The following is a 21,733-nucleotide window of genomic DNA, read 5'->3' on the forward strand; positions in this document are numbered from 1 at the left end:
ACTATATTAAATTTAAAAAAAAAACGTAAAATCTGTCTATCACTGATGTGATAGGGTAGTGGTTTAAAAAAAAATCCTATAATCTTTAGCAGTGAGCTTAAACACAGCTCAATTAAAACTTCTTTTCAGTTTTTAAAATATAGTCCAAGTGAGCCAATAAAAAGAGATACTGTCCTATAGAGGGCCCTTGTTATTAGTAAATGTTAGTTCAAGTCTGACTGAAAAAGTCCTATAGAATAAGAGTTGTAGAAAACAAATTCCCAATGCTACTACAGAGCGATATAATAGTGTCCCATTCAATTAATAACTAGGAGTCATAAACATGGCAAAATCTGGGATGAACTGGTGCTGTGCAATATTAGCACATGAGCATGTTAGTGTGTTTGTACAAAAATCCTTCTCCAAACATAGACTCATAGAATGGTTACAGCACAGGAGGCCGCCATTTGGCCCGTCGAGCCTGTGCTGGCTCTTTGCGAGAGCACTTCAGCTAGTCCCACTCCCCTGCATTAACATATTTATAATAAATAGTCTACTGTCTTCTGAAATAACAGAGAAATGAAATTCATGTAATTGTGTTAAAGCGGTCATGTGTGAATATTGCACAAGGTTTTCATTATATATAGTGCACAGTTATTGCATGAAAACCAAAATCTCAGTATCCAGCAGCCTATGGCAAGTGCAAATCTGTACAATGGAATTAAATTTTGATGCTTTAGAAAATAATGGCAACAGTTTCAAGTTAGAATCCGGGTAAGCTTTGAATTCAAACTCTCTCTCTTTTATCATTGTGAGGTACTTTAAAAGAATTTCAATATTAACAATTTAAACAAGAATAACCGCTTTAAATTCCAACACAAATGTGTCCATTATTATTTTACCTTATAAGGAATGCAATAATTAGTTGTTCATTTTCCTGGTGAAATCCTGCAAAGAATAAAATAAGTGAAATCTTGGTTTCCTTGTGAATTTATTTGATAATTAATGGATTTGTAGAGTCAATTAAGTTGCCTTAATAATCCAGCAGAATTTGCCATTAACCAACGCACTTTGTACACCACTATCCAAGAAGCTTAAGTTTGCCCAATTCCTGTATTGTTCCTAAAATACAAATAATGGTAGCCAGAGAGTATTCCCATCCTTTCCTTTAAAAACGCTTTTTATTTAACCTTCATTGCTGATTGGCAAAATATAGTAGTTGGAACCATGAGCTGCTGCCCCAATTATGACTAGTCCAAATGGAGGTCTCCTTAGTTCTAAAGGACTTTTTCTATAAAGTTAATGGTGCTCTGTATAAACCATATTCCTCTACCCTTTCGGAAGTTAGTAGACCCAGCTCACTGGCACCCACTGGGGCTCTGTGCAGAGTTTCTCCATGGCAGCCCGAAGTTTTTGGAAGGCCTTGTCAAGGTTATCATTCATAATGGTGTGATCAAAGTAGTGGCTGTATGCTCGCTGGATGCGGGAGCTCTCATCCACAGTTTTCTTCAAATCGGTGTCCTTGAAAGAAATATAAAAGATTGGGACTTTATTGCTATACTGTGGAATACATTATGTGCTCTGCCTCACAAAATATTCCGCATTCCAAAGTGTAATGGATTAGTAGACGTTTGAAAAGACTAAGAGCGTTGATATTACATTGTTCAATAACTATGTACAGATACTTAATTTCCCAAATCAACAGGTTAATGTTCCAACTAAAATAAGACACAGAAAATTTATATCAACTTGTTAAGTGTTCATATGCTGCTATGGCACATGTCGCTTCCAGGCTCAGGAGTAGGTATTGACATTCTCAATACATGCCATGCATCATAAGAACATAAGAATTAAGAGCAGGAGTAGGCCATATGGCCCCTCAAGCCTGCTTCGCCATTCATAAGATGATGGATGATCTTTGACCTCAACTCCATTTTTCTGCCTGATCCCCATATCCCTTGATTCCCCTAGAGTCCAAAAATCTATCGATCTCAGCTTTGAATATATATTCAACGACTCAGCATCCTCAGCCCTTTTGGGTAGAGAATTCCAAAGATTCACAACCCTCAGTGAAGAAATTCCTCCTCATCTCAGTCCTAAATGACCTACCCCTTATCCTGAGACTATGCCCCTTAGTTCTAGACTCTCCAGCCAGGAGAATCAACCTCTCAGTATCTAATATATTTCAATGAAATCACCTCTCATTCTTCTGAACTCCACAGTATAGGCCAAATCTACTAAAGCTCTCCTCATAGGACAACCTTGTCCCAGGGATTAATCTCGTGAACGTTTATTGCACCGCCTCTAAGGCAAGTATGTCCTTCCTCAGATAAGGAAACGACTGTGCACAGTTTAGTGTTGTCTCACTAAAGCCCTGTACAATTATAGTAAGACTTCCTTACTCTTGTACTGCAACCTCTTTGCAATAAAGGCCAACATGCCATTTGCCTTCCTAATTGTTTGCTGTACCTGCATGCTGGACGGAATTCCCCTCTAAAAGGATTGGCTAGCTAACAGAAATCAGAGAGCTGGGATAAATGGGTCATTTTCCAGTTGGCAAACGGTAACTAATGGGATGCCACAGGAATCAGTGCTGGGGCTTCAACTATTTACAATCTATATTAATGACTTGGATGAAGGGACTGAGTGTAATGTAGCCAAATTTGCTGAAGATATAAAGATAGGTGGGAAAGCAAATTGTGTAGAGGACGTAAATAATCTGCAAAGGGATATAGATAAGCTAAGTGAGTGGGCAAAAATCTGGCAGATGGAGTATAATGTGGGAAAATGTGAGGTTATCCACTTTGATAGGAAAAATAAAAAATGAAATTATTTAAATGGGGAGAGATTACAAAATGCTGAGGGACCGAGGGATCTGGGGATTTTTGTTCATGAAACACAAAAAGTTAGCATGCAGGTACAGCAAGTAATTAGGAAGGCAAATAGAATGTTTGCCTTTATTGTAAAGAGAATGGAGTATAAAGTAGGGAAGTTTTGCTACAACTGTATAGGGCGTTGGTGAGACCACAATAGGAGTACTGTGCACAGTTCTGGTGTCCTTATTTAAGGAGGGATATACTTGCATTAGTGATAGTTCAGAGAAGGTTCATTAGATTGATTTCTGAGATGAAGGGGTTGTCTTATGAAGAAAGGTTGAGCAGATTGGACCTATACTCATTGGAGTTTAGAAGAATGAGAGGGGATCTTAGTGAAACAGATTCTGATAAGATTCTGAAATGGCTCGACACGGTAGATACAGGGAAGATGATTCCCCTCGTGGGGGAATCTAGAACTAGGGGGCATAGTTTCAAAATAAGGAGTCGCCCATTTAAAACGGAATTGAGGAGGAATTTCTTTTCTCAGAGGGTCGTGAATCTTTGGAATTCTCTACCCCAGAGAGCTGTGGGGCTAGGTCATTGAATATATTTAAGGTGGAGATAGACAGATTTTTGAATGATAAGCGAGTCAAGGGTTATGGGGAATGGGCAGGGATGTGGAGTTGAAGCCAAGATCAGCCATGATCTTACTGAATGGCACAGCAGGCCCGAGGGGGACACATGACCTACTCCTGCTCCTATTTCTTATGTTCTTATCTTCTTATGTAAAAAAACGGGCAGGTTCGGAGCGGGGGAAGGGCCGTTAAATTGTTAAAAATGGGATTCTCGACCTGATCCTACCTCGAACCCTCCCACTTCCGGTTTTAATAGAGGTGGGGCAGGGTGAGACAGGGGGCGGGCGGGCAACCGGGGCATTACCATCATTTAAATATTGCAATGAAGCCTCCTTTTTGTCCCTCCATTTTGAATTTGACTGCCACAATTTGTGAAACCCGGCAGTTAAACTGAGGTGGGGACTGCTGTATCCTGCAGGTAAGTGGCTTTATATCTACCTCCTGGATCCAGGGACCCTATTTAACCCGCCCTCTAAGATCAGAGAACCCCTCATGAGGCCTTTGATTGCCTTCCGAGGTCGCCCCAGGTCGCCGATCCTCACCATGAGGCCTCCCCCCCCACCCCACCAATGATATAATCCTCCGGTGGCTGGTCCCGATCCCTCCCCAATCCCCGACCCCCCCCCCCCGCCCCCCGCTGATGCCGATCCCCCAATACCCTCCCCCTGCCCCCGCTAATTCCCAATCCCTTAGTTCCTTGGCCGACCACCCTGCGGAGACGCACCGATGCCTCCCCCCTCCCAATGATCCCTGAACATGCCGACCCCGTGATTCATCCCCCGGAACCACCCCTCACATCTGAGACCTACCCGCCCGCAGCCAGCCAACCTTTCAATCTGGCTGGTTGTGGGCGTGAATCCGAGACCTCACATTGGGCCCAAGTTTTCACACGATAAAAAACGGGCGCTCCTCCGAGCTGGGCGCCCGTTTTTCGCACCTAAAACGGCGCCGGAAAAAAACCTCCCGATTCTGGAGCGCCCTGCAGCTCCTTGTCTGTTTGGCACGGCGCCCAGGGGGGCGGAGCCTACACTCGCGCCGATTTTATAAGTGGGAGGGGGCGGGTATATTTAAATTAGTTTTTTTCCTGTCGGCAACCCTGCGTGTGCACGTTGGAGCGGAAGGAAAACATTGGCACGCAGCCATTTTTGTAGTTCTTTGTAGCTGTTTAATTTTTGAACATTTTTTAATAAAATCACATTGCCATCAGCACTGAGGCTTCCTGCAGCCTTCTCACTGTCTCCTTTCCGCCCGCCGTCTGGAACATCTTCCAACCCCCCCCCCCCCCCCCCCCCCCCCGCTGCGTTCGGGCAGGCGGGCCCGCACTCCCTCACTCCCGCACTCCCGCCATCGGGAACGGCTTCCTCCTCCCCCCCTGCCGTCGGGAACGAACGAACGAACGAACTTGTGAGGCTGGCTGAAGCACTTTCACACAGGTAGGAAGATGGTTTATTTAATCTTTTCTTTGTTTATAAATGTTTATTCAGGTTGGATTTATTTGTATAAGTATAAATAAGGATTTATTATAGAATTTAATGACTTCCCTTCCCCCCCCCCTCCCCCCCCCACCTCGTTCTGGACGCCTAATTTGTAACCTGCGCCTGATGTTTTAATGTGTAGAACAGGTTTTTTCAGTTCTACAAAAATCTTCACTTGCTCCATTCTAAGTTAGTTTGGAGTATGTTTTCACTGTGGAAACTTTGAAATCAGGCGTCAGTGGCCGGACACGCCCCCTTTTGAAGAAAACATTCTGTTCCAAAGTAGAACTGTTCTACCTGACTAGAATTGCAGAAAAAAAAATGTGGAGAATTGCGATTTCTAAGATAGTCCGTTCTCCACCAGTTGCTCCTAAAAATCAGGCGCAAATCATGTGGAAACTTGGGCCCATTAAATCAGGCCCTGCCGTTAAAGTTGGCAGGGCCCACGGTAAACCTGGCCTCCCGGGTTTCCCACCCACTTCAGAGGCCCCCTGCCCCCAACCCGCCGCCCTGGAGAAAAATCCAGCCCCTGTGTTTCCTGTACGAGGGTACTCAAATCTCACTGAACACCAACATTTTATTGTTACCATTTAAAAAATATTCTGTTTTTCTATTCTTCCTACCCAAGTGAATAAACTCACATTTCCTCACATTACACTCCATCTGCCACCTTATTGCCCACTCACTTAACCGGTCTATATCTCTTTGTTCTTTGTATCCTCCTCACACAGCTTACTTTTCCACCTAACTTTGTAACATCAGCAAACTTGGATACATTGCGCTTGGTCCCTTCATCCAAGTCATCAATATAGATTATAAATAGCTGAAGCCCTAACACCAATCCTTGTGGCACCCCACTAGTTACAGCCTGCCAATCAGAAAATGACCCATTTATCTCTACTTTCTGCCATTTAACCAATCCTTTATCAATGCTAATATATTACCCCCAACCCCATGAGCTCTTTTCTTGTGTAACAACCTATTATGTGGGAACTTATCGAATGCCTTTTGGAAATCCAAATACACTGCATCCACTGGTTCCCCTTTATCTTTCCTGCTAGTTACATCTTCAAAAAAACCCGAATAAATTTGTTAAACATGATTTCCCTTTCATAAAACCATGTTGACACTGCTTAATCATATGATTTTCTTATTTGCCCTGATACCACTTCCTTAATAATGGATTCCAGCATTTTCCCGACGACAGATGTCAGGATGCAAACAATCAGACCACAGGGATACTTTATAGCATTAGCACAAGATATATACAAGACAAGTAGATTATTTGTTCAGGAAATATGCAACATTAATATGACAGACATGCTACAGATGCACACTTAAAAAATAAAATGCTCCTTCATCACCAGCATAACTTGTCACTGTCACAAAGCAGCCTTTTTTCTACAACTGACCTGGTTTGAAAGGATACTGAAACATGTATAACCTGCACAGTACAAATGAACTGTCAGCTTTTGCCCCTAAGTGTTTACTTCATCATCTTTATATTTCAATTTCAAAACTAATCTGTGAAAAGAACATAAATATCTACTATGCCTGATGGCTTACAAAGTAAATCAAATTCCTTTATTTATATTAATCACTTAAAAGGTGAATTTATCTTTTCCTTTACTACACTAAACAAAACTGAAACATTGTCATCAAATTGAGATTTGAGGATGTTGGGTGGAAATAGATAAATTTACACAAACTCAACTTACGGTTAATTGTTTTGTTGTAACTCCTGCATCAATAGCTGCCCTGTGCATTGCCCGGAGTGTGTCCAAATCTGGAGCCTCAATGAATACCACATAAGGCATGAATTCAGATGTCCTCAGCACCTTCAGCGCCTGCAAAAGACAGGAACACAGAAAGATTCATTTTCCCCATCAGTATCATGACCTCGATTTTAACCATTGACCACACGCTCCCACTCTTAAAACAGGCAGAAGAGGGTCGGGAGGTGGGTGCTTAAAATATCGGGATTGAGCAACCCAACCCCATTCCCGGCCATTTAAAATTTAACAAACACAAATCAGGCCACCGAAAAGGCAGGCGGGGGCCGAATTAACATTCATTGAAACATAGAAAATAGGAGACATTCAATAAGATCATGGCTGATCATTCCCTCAGTATCCCTTTCCTGCTTTCTCTCCATACCCCTTGATCCTCTTAGCCGTAAGGGCCATATCTAACTCCCTCTTGAATATATCCAATGAACTGGCATCAACAACTCTCTGCGGTAGGGAATTCCACAGGTTAACAACTCTGAGTGAAGAAGTTTCTCCTCATCTCAGTTCTAAATGGCCTACCCCTTATCCTAAGACTATGTCCCCTGGTTCTGGACTTCCTCAACATCTTGATGCCCATTGATGTTCTTCAATTCAGCTACCTTCCCTTGATATATTTATCCCTAAACTCTCTTATTCATTATGTAAAATTAAGTTTTGTTTAAGTTCCTTTCTTCGTCCAAATTTCCTCATTTTGAACTTGTATCCTCTGGGATTTAAACTCTTTGAAAAATGTTCCTGTATCAAAAATTTCCTTATACCACTAACCTGCATGACATTTTACCAGATTTGTAAAATGACATGTATCAATATGATTTGGCGATGTTGCTGGTTATTCCGAGAACTGATGCAACTTCAGATCTTCTTGGAAATGCAACAATTATGAATGAAACTAATCAAAATCATAATTCCCAACTCTAAGAGTAGACATAAGATTGTGTTTCCAGTAATTGTTTGTCGCTATTCTCATTTTCACTGTTTTCCACGCATAAAGGAGATTGATGGGCAATGTAATTACACAACCTCTTGATGCAGGAGATTTGAAAGGTTAGTTCTGTTTGAAGAAAAGTATTTTGTTACTAAATGGCCTCCTTCAGAGAAATTAGTCTGGTTAAAATGAAAGCTCCTCCATGTCGCTTTTGACAGATTGCTGGCTATTCATGTTTGAACACCAATAGGCTGGAATGTACAGCTAGAATGCCAACACACAATCACTGAGTCACCATAAGCCTCCACTGCTGCCGAGGGACATGGGGAGGGGATCAAAGGACCATGTGGTGGTGTTCGACCAGCGCTGGCATCCTATTGGTAGGAAACCCATGGTGGTGCAGCAAGTGTAGAAATTGTCTTTTTATTGAAATTGACCAGCCACTAAAAATATTGTTGCATTAGTCACTTGTGTAAATTCAGTACTGCTTGGATGTTTTATTTCTAAATCTTATAGCCATTAGCATCTCACGCTATTAAACTTTGCAAAGATTGCTTGGTGGTGCCATATTTGGAAAGCTTATGCGAAGTTTTGTGACTATTGTTTGAAGTTTTGGGCACCATGCTTTCGAAAGGACACTAATGTGTTAATGAGGATTCAGAGAAAAGCAGTGTGCGTGGTTCTAGTACTTGACACTATTTTAACACATGAAACTCATATTTTTATTAACTAGAATGGGATTCAGAGTTATAGGATAAGTATAGAGCTGTGCAAATGTGTGAAATGTGATGTTTTTTGAAGGACGTGCTTAGTTGTACTGCAAAAATGACCAACATGCTCCACCCTTTGTTTCTGATTGGTCCCCTTGGAGGATAAGCCAAACCCTGAAGTTTCACAGGAATTTGTCACTGGAATCGCCCATCCCAAGGTCTCACTGACTTTAACTTCCTGAAGCGACAGAGGACAGAGCTCCCGAGAAGATAGCAAGGGCCAGCCGAAGTGCCTTACCCCAGTCCAAGTACATCCCTCCCCCAGCCGAAGTGCCTTATCTCAGCGCAAGTGCATTCTCTCCCTCCCCCAAAGATAGGGCAAACATTGTGTACGGAATGTTAACAGGTTTATTGGGCATGAAATAAATAGTGACAATCTCGTGACTTCTGGAAATCATGCACTCCAACGATGTAGGGGGCTGGAAGAGCGTCTTCACCCCCCACCCATGGCTCTTCCCTTCCCCCCCGCCATTCTCTCTCTCTCCCCAGCGCCTCCTATCCACCCCAGTCTCTCTCTCTCTCTCCCGACCCTGCAGCCTCTCTCACTCTCTCCCCCCCTCTCTCTCTCACTCACCCCCACCCTCTCTCTCACTCCCCCCCCCCCCCAGCCTCCCTCTTTCTCCCCCACGCCCAGCCTCCCTCTCTCTCTACACCCCAGCCTTTCTCTCTCGCTCTCTCTCTCTTCCCCCCCCCCACCCCCAGCCTCTCTCTCTCCCGCACAGTGCTTCTCTCTCCCCCAGCCACTCTTCTCCACCCCCAGCCTCTCTTTCCCCCGCTCCAGCCTTTCTCTTTCCCCCCAGCCCCCCTCTCCAACCCCCAGCCTCTCTCTCTCCGCCCCCCGCCTCTCTTTCCCCCCCCAGCCTCTCTCCCCCCTCCAGCCTCTCTCTCTTTCCCCCCCCCAGCCTCCCTCTCTTTCCCCCCCCCCAGCCTCCCTCTCTCTCCCCCCACCCAGCCTCTCTCTCTCCCCCCCGCCCCCCCAGCCTCTCTCTCTCCCCCCCACCCCCCCAACCTCTCTCTCTCCCCCCCGCCCTCCCAGCCTCTCTCTCTCCCCCCCGCCCCCCAGCCTCTCTCTCTCCCCCCCCCGCCCTCCAGCCTCTCTCTCTCCCCCCCCCCCGCCCTCCAGCCTCTCTCTCTCTCTCTCTCTCTCTCTCTCTCTCCCCCTCCCACAGTCTCTCTCTCTCTCTCTCTCTCTCTCTCTCCCCCCACAGCCTCTCTCTTTCTCTCTCTCCCCCCACAGCCTCTCTCTTTCTCTCCCCCACCCCCCCCAGCCTCCCTCTGTCCCCCCGAGCCTCTCTCTGTCCCCTCCAGACACATTCTCTGTCCTCCCCAGACACACTCTCTGTCCTCCCCAGACACACTCTCACTCTTCCCCTCCTCGCCCCCCGTCCCCCAGCCTCACTCTCCGCCCCACCCCCCAGCCTCACTCTACCTCTCCACTACCTCTCTTGACCCCACCACTGTCTCTGTGCTGGGCGCAGAATGTCCGGCCTTGTAAAGGTTACCGCCCCCAACCGGTGTGATAGCCAATTTCGGCCCCCCTGTATGATTGTTCTATCATGTACTGCCCCCTTACATGGGTCAATACCGGTTGCCCCCTTAATTTTAGGAATAGTGAGTCTCTTTCCCCAACCTTGCCTGAACAAAGAACAAGCCGAGCCGAGCCATTGATATCTCTAACCCTCTTCTCGCCCAATCCAGCTCCCGTTTCAAGCTGTCAGTTGATCCTGAATCAATTACCACCTTCTCTGTGTGTTTATGAGCCCAGAGAATGGAAAGCTATTTCCAGCACTGATGTGTCTTTATTGTGCATGAAGACCAGTTCTGAAATGGCAGTCAATTTGGAAACAATTATACTGATCCAGCCTGTACACAATCCCAATCTTTCTCATGGAGGCTGGTTATATATTTAAGCCCCTAATAGTCTAGCAGGGGAAAATGGATCTATGCGCTTAAGTCCCTTACCTCATCAAATTCAAATGCAAGATTTATTGAAAACTTGTTCCCAATCTTTCTTGCATTTAAACATTTCATACTTGACTGCATCCAATCAATGTGGGCTGTGGAAACACAGACATGAGGCCAGTTAAGGATTAGAGTGTCTCACTTTGGTCAACAGCAAATAGGACCTTACGGCAGTTTGGAGACACAGAGTGTCGTTAACACACACCATATGGAGATGCACTGACACATACCCATGAATCTTCATGGAAAGTAAAAATTCAGTCATAGGATGATGTACGTTATAGATTCATCCAGTTAACATATCATTAGAAATGGCTCCCTAATTAATCTCAGTAAAAGTCCACGCTGATGTTGATTAATACAAAACCAAAGAAGTGAAAATCAAAGTGATGATGTCACTAAACAAAAGACGTCCTGGATATTGTTGGTAAAGCCATTGAACAGAACCTGGGTGAAGTCGTTCTCCTTGACGTAATTCATATTTATCCATCTTTGGGGAGGGAAAACATTTATTAAATGGGTTTTAAAAGAATGGTAGCAGCACAGAAGGCGGCCGTTCGGCCCATCGAGCCTGTGCCGGTTCTCTGCAAGAACATTTGAGCTGGTCCCACTCCCCTGCCTTTACCCCGTAGTCTTGCAATTTTCTTTCCTTCAGGTACTTATCCAATTCCCTTTCGAAAGCCACGATTGAGCCTGCCTCCGCCATCCTTTCAGCAGTGCATTCCAGATCCTAACCACTGGCTGCGTAAAAAGGTTTTTCCTCATGTCGCTTTTGGTTCTTTTGTCAATCACCTTAAATCTGTGCCCTCTGGCTCTCGACCTTTCTGCCAATAGGAACAGTTTCTCTCTAGCTACTCTGTCCAGACCCCTCATGATTTTGAACACCTCTATCAAATCTCCTCTCAACCTTCTCTGCCCTAAGGAGAATAACCCTAGCTTCTCTAATCTATCAACGTAACTGAAGACCCTCATCCCTGGAATCATTTTCATAAATCTTTGCTGCACCTTCTCTAAGGCCTTCACATCCTTCCTGAAATTCAGTGTCCGACTCCAGTTGAGGCTGAACCAGTATTTTATAGAAGTTCATCATAACTTACTTGCTTTTGTACTCTATATGCCTCTATTTATGAAGTCCAGGATACAGTTTGCTTTTTTAACCGCTTTCTTCAATGATTTGTGCCCATATACCCCCAGATCTCTCTGTTCCTGCACTTCCTTTAGGATTGTACCCTTTAGTTTATATTGCCTCTCCTCATTCTTTCGACCAAAATGTATCACTTTGCATTTTTCTGACTTAAATTTCATCTGTCATGTGTCCGCCCATTTCATCAGTCTGTCTATATCCTTTTGAAGTCTATCACTAGCCCCCTCACTGTTCTCTATATTCCCAAGTTGTGTCATCAGCAAATTTTGAAATTATGCCCTGTACATCCAAGTCCAAGTCATTAATATATATCAAGAAAAGCAGTGGTCCTAGTACCGACCCCTGGGGAATACCACTGTATACCTTCCTCCAGTCCGAAAAACAACCGTTCACCACTCTCAGTTTCCTGTCACTTAGCAAATTCCATATCCATGCTGCCATTGTCCCTTTTATTCTATGGGCGTCAAATTTTCGGGCAAGCCTATTATGTGGCACTTTATCAAATGCCTTTTGGGAGTCCATTTACACCACATCAACCTTATTACCCTCAACAGTCCTCTCTGTTACCTCATCAAAAAACTTGATCGAGTTAATTAAACGTGATATGCCTTTAAAAAAATCTGTGCTGGATTTCCTTAATTAATCCACACCGTCCAAGTGACATAGAAACATAGAAAATAGGTGCAGGAGTAGGCCATTCGGCCCTTCGAGCCTGCACCGCCATTCAATAAGATCATGGCTGATCATTCCTTCAGTACCCCTTTCCTGCTTTTTCTCCATACCCCTTGATCCCCTTAGCCGTAAAGGCCATATCTAACTCCCTCTTGAATATAGCCAATGAATTGGAATCAACAACTCTCTGCGGTACGGAATTCCACAGGTTAACAACTCGCTGAGTGAAGAAGTGTGACTGTTGACTTTACCCAGGTTATCCTTTCTAAAAGCTTCTCTGTTACTGAGGTTAAACTAATTGGCCTGTAGTTGCTAGGTTTATCCTTACACTTTTTTTTGAACAATGGTGTAACATTTGCAATTCTCCAGTTCTCTGACACCACCCCAGTATCCAAGGAGGATTGGAAGAAAATGACCAGTACCTCTGCGATTCCTCCTTAACTTCCCTCAGCATCCTAGGATGCATCCCATCCGGTCCTGGTGACTTATCAACTTTAAGTACAGACAGCCTTTCTAGTACCTCCTCTTAACAATTTTTATCTCATCCAGTATCTCCATTACCTCCTCTTTCACTATGACTTTGGCAGCATCTTGTTGCTTTGTGAAGACAGATGCAAAATACTCATTTAGTACCTGAACCATGCTCTCAGCCTTCATGCATAGGTCTCCTTTTTGATCTCTAATCAGACCCACCCCTCCTCTTACTGTAGGTTTACTATTTATATGCCAATAGAAGACTTTTGAATTCCCTTTTATGTTAGTTGCTAATCCATTCTCATACTGCCCCTTTGCCCCCATCATACAAGCTCTTTTTCTGCTTCATCTTACTCTCCATCTTTTTCATCCTCCAGGGAACTCTGGCTATATAGTTGTCCTATCTTTCCCCTGCATGGGAATGTACCTCGACTGTACCCAAACCATTTCCTCTTTAAAGGCAGCCCATTGTTTAGCTATAGTTTTGCCTGCCAATCTTTGATTCCAATTTACCCGGGCCAGATCCGTTCTCAACCCACTGAAATTGGCCTTCCGCTAATTAAGGATGTTTACTCGAGATTGCCTGTCCTTTTCCATAGCTAATCTGTCCTTTTCCATAGCTAATCTAAACCTTATGATACTATGATCACCGTTACCTAAATGTTCCCCTACTCCACTTGACGCACCTCATTCCCCAGGACCAGATCCTGCAAGGCCTCCTCCCTCGTTGGGCTGGAAACGTACTGATCAAGAAAGTTCTTAACACACTCCAGAGATTTTTCCCCCTCTCTGCTCTTTTCACTATTACTATTCCAGTCTATATTAGGATAATTCAAGTCCCCCATTATCACTATTCTATAGTTCTTGCACCTCTCTGTAATTTCCCTGCAAATTTGCTCCGCTATATCTTTCCCACTCATTGGTGGCCTATAGAATACACCTAGTAATGTAATGGCACCTCTATTGTTAACTTCAACCAAATAGATTCTGCCCTTGACCCCCAAAAGTGAGTGAGTGGGAAGCCCATGCTGTTGGATTCCTGACAGCAGATCGAGGCGGGAGGTGCCGACTGGCCTAGATAGTGCTGAAGATCAGCTCTTTTTAGCGCTCCTTGTGGGGCAGGAGGAGCAGGCCCGATGGTCTTTCTTTGCTCCCCCCACCCCGCCGCCCCCCCAGTCCCACCATGTAAATAAGTCAGCAGCAGATTTTTTAAATGAGGCCCTGCCATTCAGATCGGCGGGTCCTCCAAGTTCTCGGCCTTGCCGGGTTTTCCCCATGCTACCATGTTCCCCTGCACCCTCGCTGCCAATATCAGGGCAAATAACTCATTTAGAAAAATCCAACCAGGTCACCGGGTAGCCTCTGGATGAAAAGCCTCCACCCTCTTAGAATCATAGAATAGTATGGCACAGAAGGAGACCATTCAGCCCGTTGAGTCTGCGCTGGCTCTTTCGAAGAGCAACCAGTGAATCCCACTCCCCCGCTCTTTCCTCATATCCCTGCAATTTTTCTCCTTGAAATAATTATTCAAGGCCACTATTGAATCTGTACCACCACCCTTATCAGGCAGTGCATTCCAAATCCTAACCACGCGTTGCATAAATTTATTTTCCTCATGTTGCCTCTGGTACTTTTGCCAATCACCTTTGTTATGTATGCAACACTATATAACCAGCATCTTACTGCCACCAGAGGATGCATCTGTTGGAGTCCCAAGGGATCCCAGCATCCCTTGGGAGCACTGTATATAAGCAGGCCTCCCATGCTATACCAGCACGCTGGAGTTAGAATAAAGTGACTAAGGTCATGTCTACAGTACCCAGTCACATTGCTTTATTCAAGACATAACAACCTTAAATCTGTGCCCTCTGGTTATCGACCCTTCAGTCGTTGGAAATAGTCTAAAATCCTTTATGATTTTAAACACCCCTTGTGGGATTCATTAGGGAGTACATGACTGAGATACACTCTATACACACTATAGTAACAATGTCTGAAGGAATGGCAGTGTGATAAAAATTCATATTGATATAATTAGAAATTATTTTTTTAATGAATAGATGAAAATGAGGCTGACCCTGAAACTGCAGTGAAGTCAGTACTCATAACAAATATACTGGGGCGATTGTTTTGATGTGGGGCGAAGGAAAATGCTGAAACATTGACTTGCACAGTACAGCCCTTTCATATATACTATTGCTATTGATCCTTTATCGTGTTGACTGACTTCTAAGTAAAAATCAATTTGTTTTACAATTACAATTTCAAGCGCTCTTCTTGGAGTGCAAATAGTGACTTTTTTTAAAGTTTGAAATCGTTAGCAGTAAAGCTGAGTGCCATCAACAGAGATAGAAACTGATCCTGTGTATGCCCCATACAGAGTGATAGTGAATTTCTCCCCCTCTAACTTCATTGTTGTAAGTGAGTTTTACAATACTGTGATAACCACCTATGATGACCACCCAGAGCATGGATTCCAATATAGGCTGCAATGCATTTATTGCAGCTTTTTAATGTGCATTGCAAGCAAAGAGCATTCTCCAGAACAATCCACAATGAATTGATTTCCAAATTGACATTCATAGAAATATTATGTTGCAATTATGAGAATATCTAATCCTTCCCATACCTGTGGGTTTGCATCCAAGATGCATATTTTTCCACATTCAACAACCTCATGAATGGAATCAATCTTGGTTCCGTAAAGGTTCCCTTCATATTCACCGTGCTCCAGATACCGCCCGCCTTTGATGTCATTTTCCATTTCAGCACGGGATACAAAGGCATAAATATGACCATCGTTCTCTTCCTCCTTTGGCTTACGTGAGGTGACTATAATGAAGAGATACAACAAGAATCTTCAAGCACTTCAAAGAAAATGAAAAGACTACAAACCACTGGAAACAAAAGCAGAAGTAGACAACAAGTCTGTCGATGTGTGAAAAGAGAAAAAATAGGTTAATGTTTTGGGTGCAGAGCCTTGGACAGCATTGGAAGCTGAAAGATAAGCGAGCAAGTTAAGATAAACAAGCACGTTAGCAGGACTTAACAGCGCAAAATGGGTGAAATCCTTCACCTAAAACTGATTTGGGGTAGGGGGAGGGGGTGGAGTCCTGGGTGCTAGCCTAATTTTACTCTTCTAGGGTGCTGAATGTTTCTACCATTTTACATTTTAATTCAGTTTTTCTACATTTGTGGATTTTTGATTATTTCCTCCATGTTCTTGTCTTTTATCTGTGTGCAACTTCCTATGCTCTTTCACTGACTTACTTAGTTACTTCCATGTCTTTCACTGTCTCACTGAGTGTATATCATCCACCAGTTTTCATCTCTTCCCAAAAAGCACAGTTTGCTCTCTCAGTGGGAGCACTCTTTCCTCTGAGTCAGTCAGGCATGAGTTCAGGCCCCACTCCAGGTCCTCAGCAGATAATCAAGGCTGACAGGGAGTGCTGCATTGTTAAAGGTGCTGTCTTTCAGATGAGATGTTAAAACAAGGCCCCATTTGCCTGTCCAGGTAAAAGATCTTGTGGCATTATTTGAAGAACAGCAGGGGAGGCCTTCTGGTGTTCTGACTAACATTTCTACCTCAACCAACACCACCAGAAGAGATGGACTGGTCATTTATCTCAATTGTTGTTTGTGGGACTTTGTTGTACACAAATTGGTTGCTGCGTTTGCCTGTTCGTCTATGAATTGTAACTTATAATTGAATGATCTTCTATGGCTCAAACATAAGTAGAGATATTCTATGGGTTATATAACATAATTGACTGATTTTCTATTGGTCACACGAGATACAGATTGTGTCTGCCTTAGCTACACATGTCTTTTCATACAGTACGTAATGCAAACTTTGAGGCTACTGTTGCAGATGCAGTAGAGAAATGGGAGCCGAAATTCAGGACTGCCAGAGAGCTGGTGGACCTATCTTTTTCTTTAAGTTTTATCCGCCGGGATCATTGAGGCGGCCTTTCCATTGATTTTTGGCATTTAGTATTTTTTTTTTAACAGTGGACTGGAAGGCGGTCATAGTTGGGGCGTAAGTGCAGCGATAAGGCGGGCTGAGGGGCGGAAGTTGGGGCGGGACACGGGACTCTGCCGGTGTCCACGAGTGTGTCACCACGCTCTCTCACCTCCGTTAAAGGGGAGAGATAGAATCGGGCATTTTAGATCTTCGGCCACTGGGCCACCAGGGAGGGGTTCAGCCGGGCCCCTGGCCTGGCACCCGAGAGGGGATGCCAGGCTGCCCGGCCAAATCCGTGGGCACTAGTTTGCTGGCCGATCCCGGCAACTGAGGCTGAATACCGCTGTGAGTTGGGCCTCGGGAGGGGGGGAAAACACAAAAAAAAAACCGCAAAACTTTTACAATACCCTTAAATAAGCAAGTGCTGAGAAAAAAATTAAAAATAAAAACTTTAACTTACCTTTTTTGCAGGTCTTCATACGTACCGTTGTTTTTGGGGCTGCAATTCATGTTTTTCTCTGCGTTTTTTTCAACCAGAATGCGGTTGCGCCGAACATCCAAACTACGACGATCGCAGTATTTCCAGTCTTGCACGTCGGCGGTCCGTTTTACAGCGGTATTTCAAAACCACCGGCTCAAGACTTCGGCGAAACTATCGAATCATAGTCTCAAAATAAGGGGTCGCCTATTTAAAGTGGATATGAAGAGGAATTTCTTCTCTGAGGGTCATGAATCTTTGAAATTCTCTACCCCGGAGAGCAGTGGAGGCTGGGTCAATGAGTATCTTTAAGTTGGAGATAGACAGATTTTTGAAAGATAAGGAATTCAAGGGTTTTGGGGAATGGGCAGGGAAGTGGAGTTGAGGTCGGGATCGGATCAGCCATGATTTTATTGAATGACGGAGCAGGCTCAAGGGGCCAAATGGCCTACTTCTGCTCCTATTTCTTAATATTCTTATGTTCCAGCATTGCAATATAAAATCAAGTGATCTACATGTTTTCAAAGTTCAGCAAAGCATTTGCTGGCAATTGGCTGCCACCATTTTATTGTGGCTTTCAGTTGGCTGAGCTTTTAGAGGCAGAAATGAGAGAGAAAAAACATCAGTGTTGGCCGGGGGGAGGTGGGGGTGGGTTGAAGAAGTGGAGAGGAAGGAGATGAGACAGAGGAGAGAGACACACACAACAACTTGCATTTATATAGTGCCTTCAACATAGTAAAACCTCCGAAGGCTCTTTACAGGAGCGATTATCAAACCAAAGTTTGACAAAGAGCTACATAAAGTAATATTAAGACAGGTGACCAAATGCTATGTCAAAAAGGTAGGTTTTAGGAGTATCTTAAAGGAGGAGAGAGAGGTAGAGATGCAAAGAGGTTTAGTGAGGGAATTCCAAAATTTAGGGCCATGGCAGCTGAAAGCACCGTCACTAATGGTGGGACAATGGAAATCAGGGATGCGTAAGAGGCCAGAATTGGAGGACAGAGTTCTCGGAGGGTTGTAGGAGGTTATAAAGTTGGGAGGGGAGAGGCATGGAGGGATTTGAACACAAGGAAGAGAATTTTAAAATCGAGACATTGCCAGAATGGAAGCCAATATAGATCAGCAAGCACAGATATGATGTGAGAAAGGGACTCGGTGCGAGTTAGGATCTGGGCAGTAGAGTTTTGAAGTTTATGTAGAGTGGATGTTGGGAGGCCGGCCAAGAGAACAATGGAATAGTCGAATCTGGAGGTAATAATGGCATGGATGAGGTTTTAAGCAGCTGATGGGCTGAATCAGGGCTGGAGATGGCAAAATAGACATAGATCGGTTACTACATGCCTGTGACTTTGGCCGATTTCTACCATAAATTCTACCCTATGTAAACTAAAGGTGATCCAAAACTCAACTGCCCGTGTCCTAACTCGCACCAAGTCCCGCTCACCTCTGTGCTCGCTGACCTCGCTTTTCGTTAAGCAATGCCTCGATTTTAAAATTCTGATCCTGGTTTTCAAATCCCTCCATGGCCTCACCTCTCCCTATCTCTAATCTTCTCCAGCTCCACAACCTCCCGGATGTCTGTGCTCCTCCAATGCTTCCCTCCTGATTATAATCACTCAACCATTGATGGCCGTATCTTGTTACCTAGGTCCCAAGCTCTAGAACTCCCTGCCTAAACCTCTCTGCCTCTCTATCCTCCTTCAAGACACTCCTTAAAACATACTTCTTTGACCATGCTTTTGGTCACCTGCGTTAATTTCTACTTGAGTGTCTCAGTGTCAAATGTTTCATCTCTCAATATTCCTGTGAAGCGCCTTAGGGCGTTTCACTATGTTAAAAACGCTATATAAATACAAGTTGTTGTTATAAATCGCTTAACTTTTGACCTTTTACTATGTCTAATCCATAATTAGCCATGAAACAATTACAGCACTATGCCTAGGGTCTTGGTATGAAATATCTTATTGGAATGATATGAAGAACAGGTTCAGCACAATTATGAAGGATTATAGGGATTAAATTATGAGCGCTAAATCTCTGAACAACATCAACCCCAGAACCAGCAAGCTCATAAGATTGAGCTGTGACTGCGATTAGAACAGGAACAGCTGATACTTGCATTCTTACATTAGAAAATACACCACGAATGTTTCATTGTCATAAAGATATTTAGAGCTTGTAAAAAATAATACCTGATGTCAATACTGGCTTCATGTTGGAAGTGATCAGGGATGCCTTATGATAGAACATGGTGAATTAGGAAAACCCCCTGTGCGATAATTCTATCTTCTAAGGTAGAAAGTGTTGTGGTTGAGTATTGAGACTTTGTAGTATGTAACGGATGAACTGGGAGCTGAAGGTGTCGATGGCTTCACCTACGCCGTCTCTGTGGAGAAGGCTGTTAGGTGACCCAGTTACTGAAAAATCACACAGCATTGACAAATAGAAGTGCATTTCTAATTACAGACATCCCAGAATATTCCTGGGAGGCGGGGGGGGGGTGGGGTGGGGGATTTGTGTTTGCCAACGTTGGCAACTGGAATTAACGGCCGCTGAAAATGTCGGCAATGCTAAACAGCAAAATGGGTGGGGCATGGAAATTGTTGGCACAGCACTTGCTTTCCATGTGATGCCGTCCTGGTGGCGTTGCTGGAGGCATTCCAGATGAAGTTTGTGTCCATATGTGGCATTCGAACTTCACACAGCCTCTGGAAGAGAGACTGTGGAGCTCGCACGGAATTGTGGGTAATGAAGCAGCCTGAGAATTAAAGGGGCCATGCACACTCAGGCAATACAAATTAAAATACGAACCAATGCAGTTTTCAGCCCTTTCTGCCTTTTAAAAAAAAATATTCAACATTAAAAAGTTCCAAATGTGAATATTCACCTCTTAAAGCTGAATTACCTTCCTAACCTCAACAGATGGGAAAACTGCCTCAGCACTAATACAAATGGCTCAGCAAGTCAGCGACAGGGCACCCAGGGTCTCGCACTGCAGCTTTGTGCAGGGTGTCAACATTACAAGAGAGGCCCTCTACCCACACGGGCCAAAACACCCTTCAGAAAATAGGCTGTGGGAGTACATCACTGAGGCCGTCACTGCCAGCAGTGTCGCCCCCACCTTCTGGCTCCAGTGTCTAAAGAAGCTTCATGATCTCAGACCACTGGTAAAGGTCAATCAATGCATCTTGAAAAGCCATCACCTACCAACTATACCACTAGCATCACACACTGCTCAATGCATGACCCTCAATCACTCACCTACCAACAATCTGCACCAATCACGAGGCACATCTCCCATTCCTAGCTTCACCTCACCTCCTTGGAGGAGACAGTGCAGGCCATTCTTGGCAGGGGCATGGTTTTGCCCTTGGCCAGCGGCGGGGCTGAAAGGATACAAGATGCTGGTATCCTCATACGTTATCTTCCTTCTGGCATGCACCTCATACTTCCCCCACCCCTCCCATCATTACAACTCTACCCTTGAGCCTTCCTCATTTCACACACCCAAGAAATGCAGCCTGCCCAGCCAGTGGGTGATCAAGAAGAGGGAGAGGAGAGTGAAGAAGAACAAGAACAGAAGATGATTGATTTGACACTCCCAGTCACCAGCTCCTCAAGTTCAACCAGCAAGGACATTTGCAGTGTTCCCCACTGAAAGTCAACAGCCTTCCACTAACCATGCCACAGCCAGAGAGTAGCACTGCATGTCATCAGTAGGATAGGCAAAGGCACACACAAGACACTCACTAAGAGAATGCATACGGTGATGAGTTGATTTCTAATGTCACATTGGATGGCTAGACGTATATAGGTGGATTGGAAAGTTTGTTTTGTGGTGCCTTTTATTTCAGCATCATGGCCAAAGGACATTGTGATGGTCAGTAACAGATGTAAGGTACGGTGTGGGACTAATGTTGAAAGGGGAATTGGGGTTGTGGTCACTGGGACCGCAGGCAGACAATTCCATCCCGGAAATCCCGGTCACAAAAGGCATCCTTCTGCCTGATTCCTCCTCTGCGACTTCCTCTTTTTCGGTGTCTTCTTCTTCCCTCTGCAAGCGGATGCTGCAAATTGGAAGCAGCATAAAATCCTGGAAATACTCAGCTGGTTCGGCAGCATCTCAACCTGAGACGTGAACTCTGTTTTTCTCTCCACAGATGTTGTGTGACCTGTTGAGTGTTTGCCGCATTTTCTGTCTTCTCAAAGGCCTTCATTTACCACCCCAACCCTTGCAAGCATCCAGCAGCACTCCCTATACACTTAAAAAAAACTTTTCACATCTATTGCAGCAAACCATCACTTCAATAAAGTCAAAAATACCCAATCCAAAATCTTAAATCCAAACTTATCTGAACAGCGTGTATGTCCCTTTAAAAGGTGCAGTCATTGCCACTGTCAGCATGCTTAAGACACAGTGCTGAATTCAGCGCTAGGGTCCAAGTTCGCGCTTGTGACATAAAGTCAGCATTGCACGCCAATTTACATCACAACACCGCCATTTTGTTCGGTATGACGCTGCCAGTTAGTAACAGTGCAAAGGTAAGCACGAAAACAGCGGCTGCCACGGGAACCGCCAGCAGTTGGCGAAAGAGCAGCAGCCGCCATTGTAGCAGCAATTAATGGCGCTAGAGCCATGAATTTCTCCC

At 44.4% G+C, this 21,733-nt stretch overlaps 1 protein-coding gene across 1 annotated transcript in view; it reads right to left on the reverse strand.

The window, feature by feature from the left end:
* Window positions 1–911: 911 nt before the first annotated feature.
* Window positions 912–21,733, reverse strand: part of mpp2b (MAGUK p55 scaffold protein 2b) — a 386,468-nt gene continuing 365,646 nt past the window's right edge. The window contains exons 10-12 of the mRNA XM_070864011.1: window positions 15,272–15,474; window positions 6,624–6,752; window positions 912–1,500 (exon numbers count right to left, since the gene is read on the reverse strand). Of these exons, the coding sequence (XP_070720112.1) occupies window positions 1,324–1,500; window positions 6,624–6,752; window positions 15,272–15,474 (509 nt within the window). The 3' untranslated portion in view covers window positions 912–1,323. The remainder of the gene's footprint in view (window positions 1,501–6,623; window positions 6,753–15,271; window positions 15,475–21,733) is intronic.

The sequence above is a fragment of the Pristiophorus japonicus genome, chromosome 21, assembly GCF_044704955.1.
Source record: "Pristiophorus japonicus isolate sPriJap1 chromosome 21, sPriJap1.hap1, whole genome shotgun sequence".
NCBI lineage: Eukaryota > Metazoa > Chordata > Chondrichthyes > Pristiophoridae > Pristiophorus > Pristiophorus japonicus.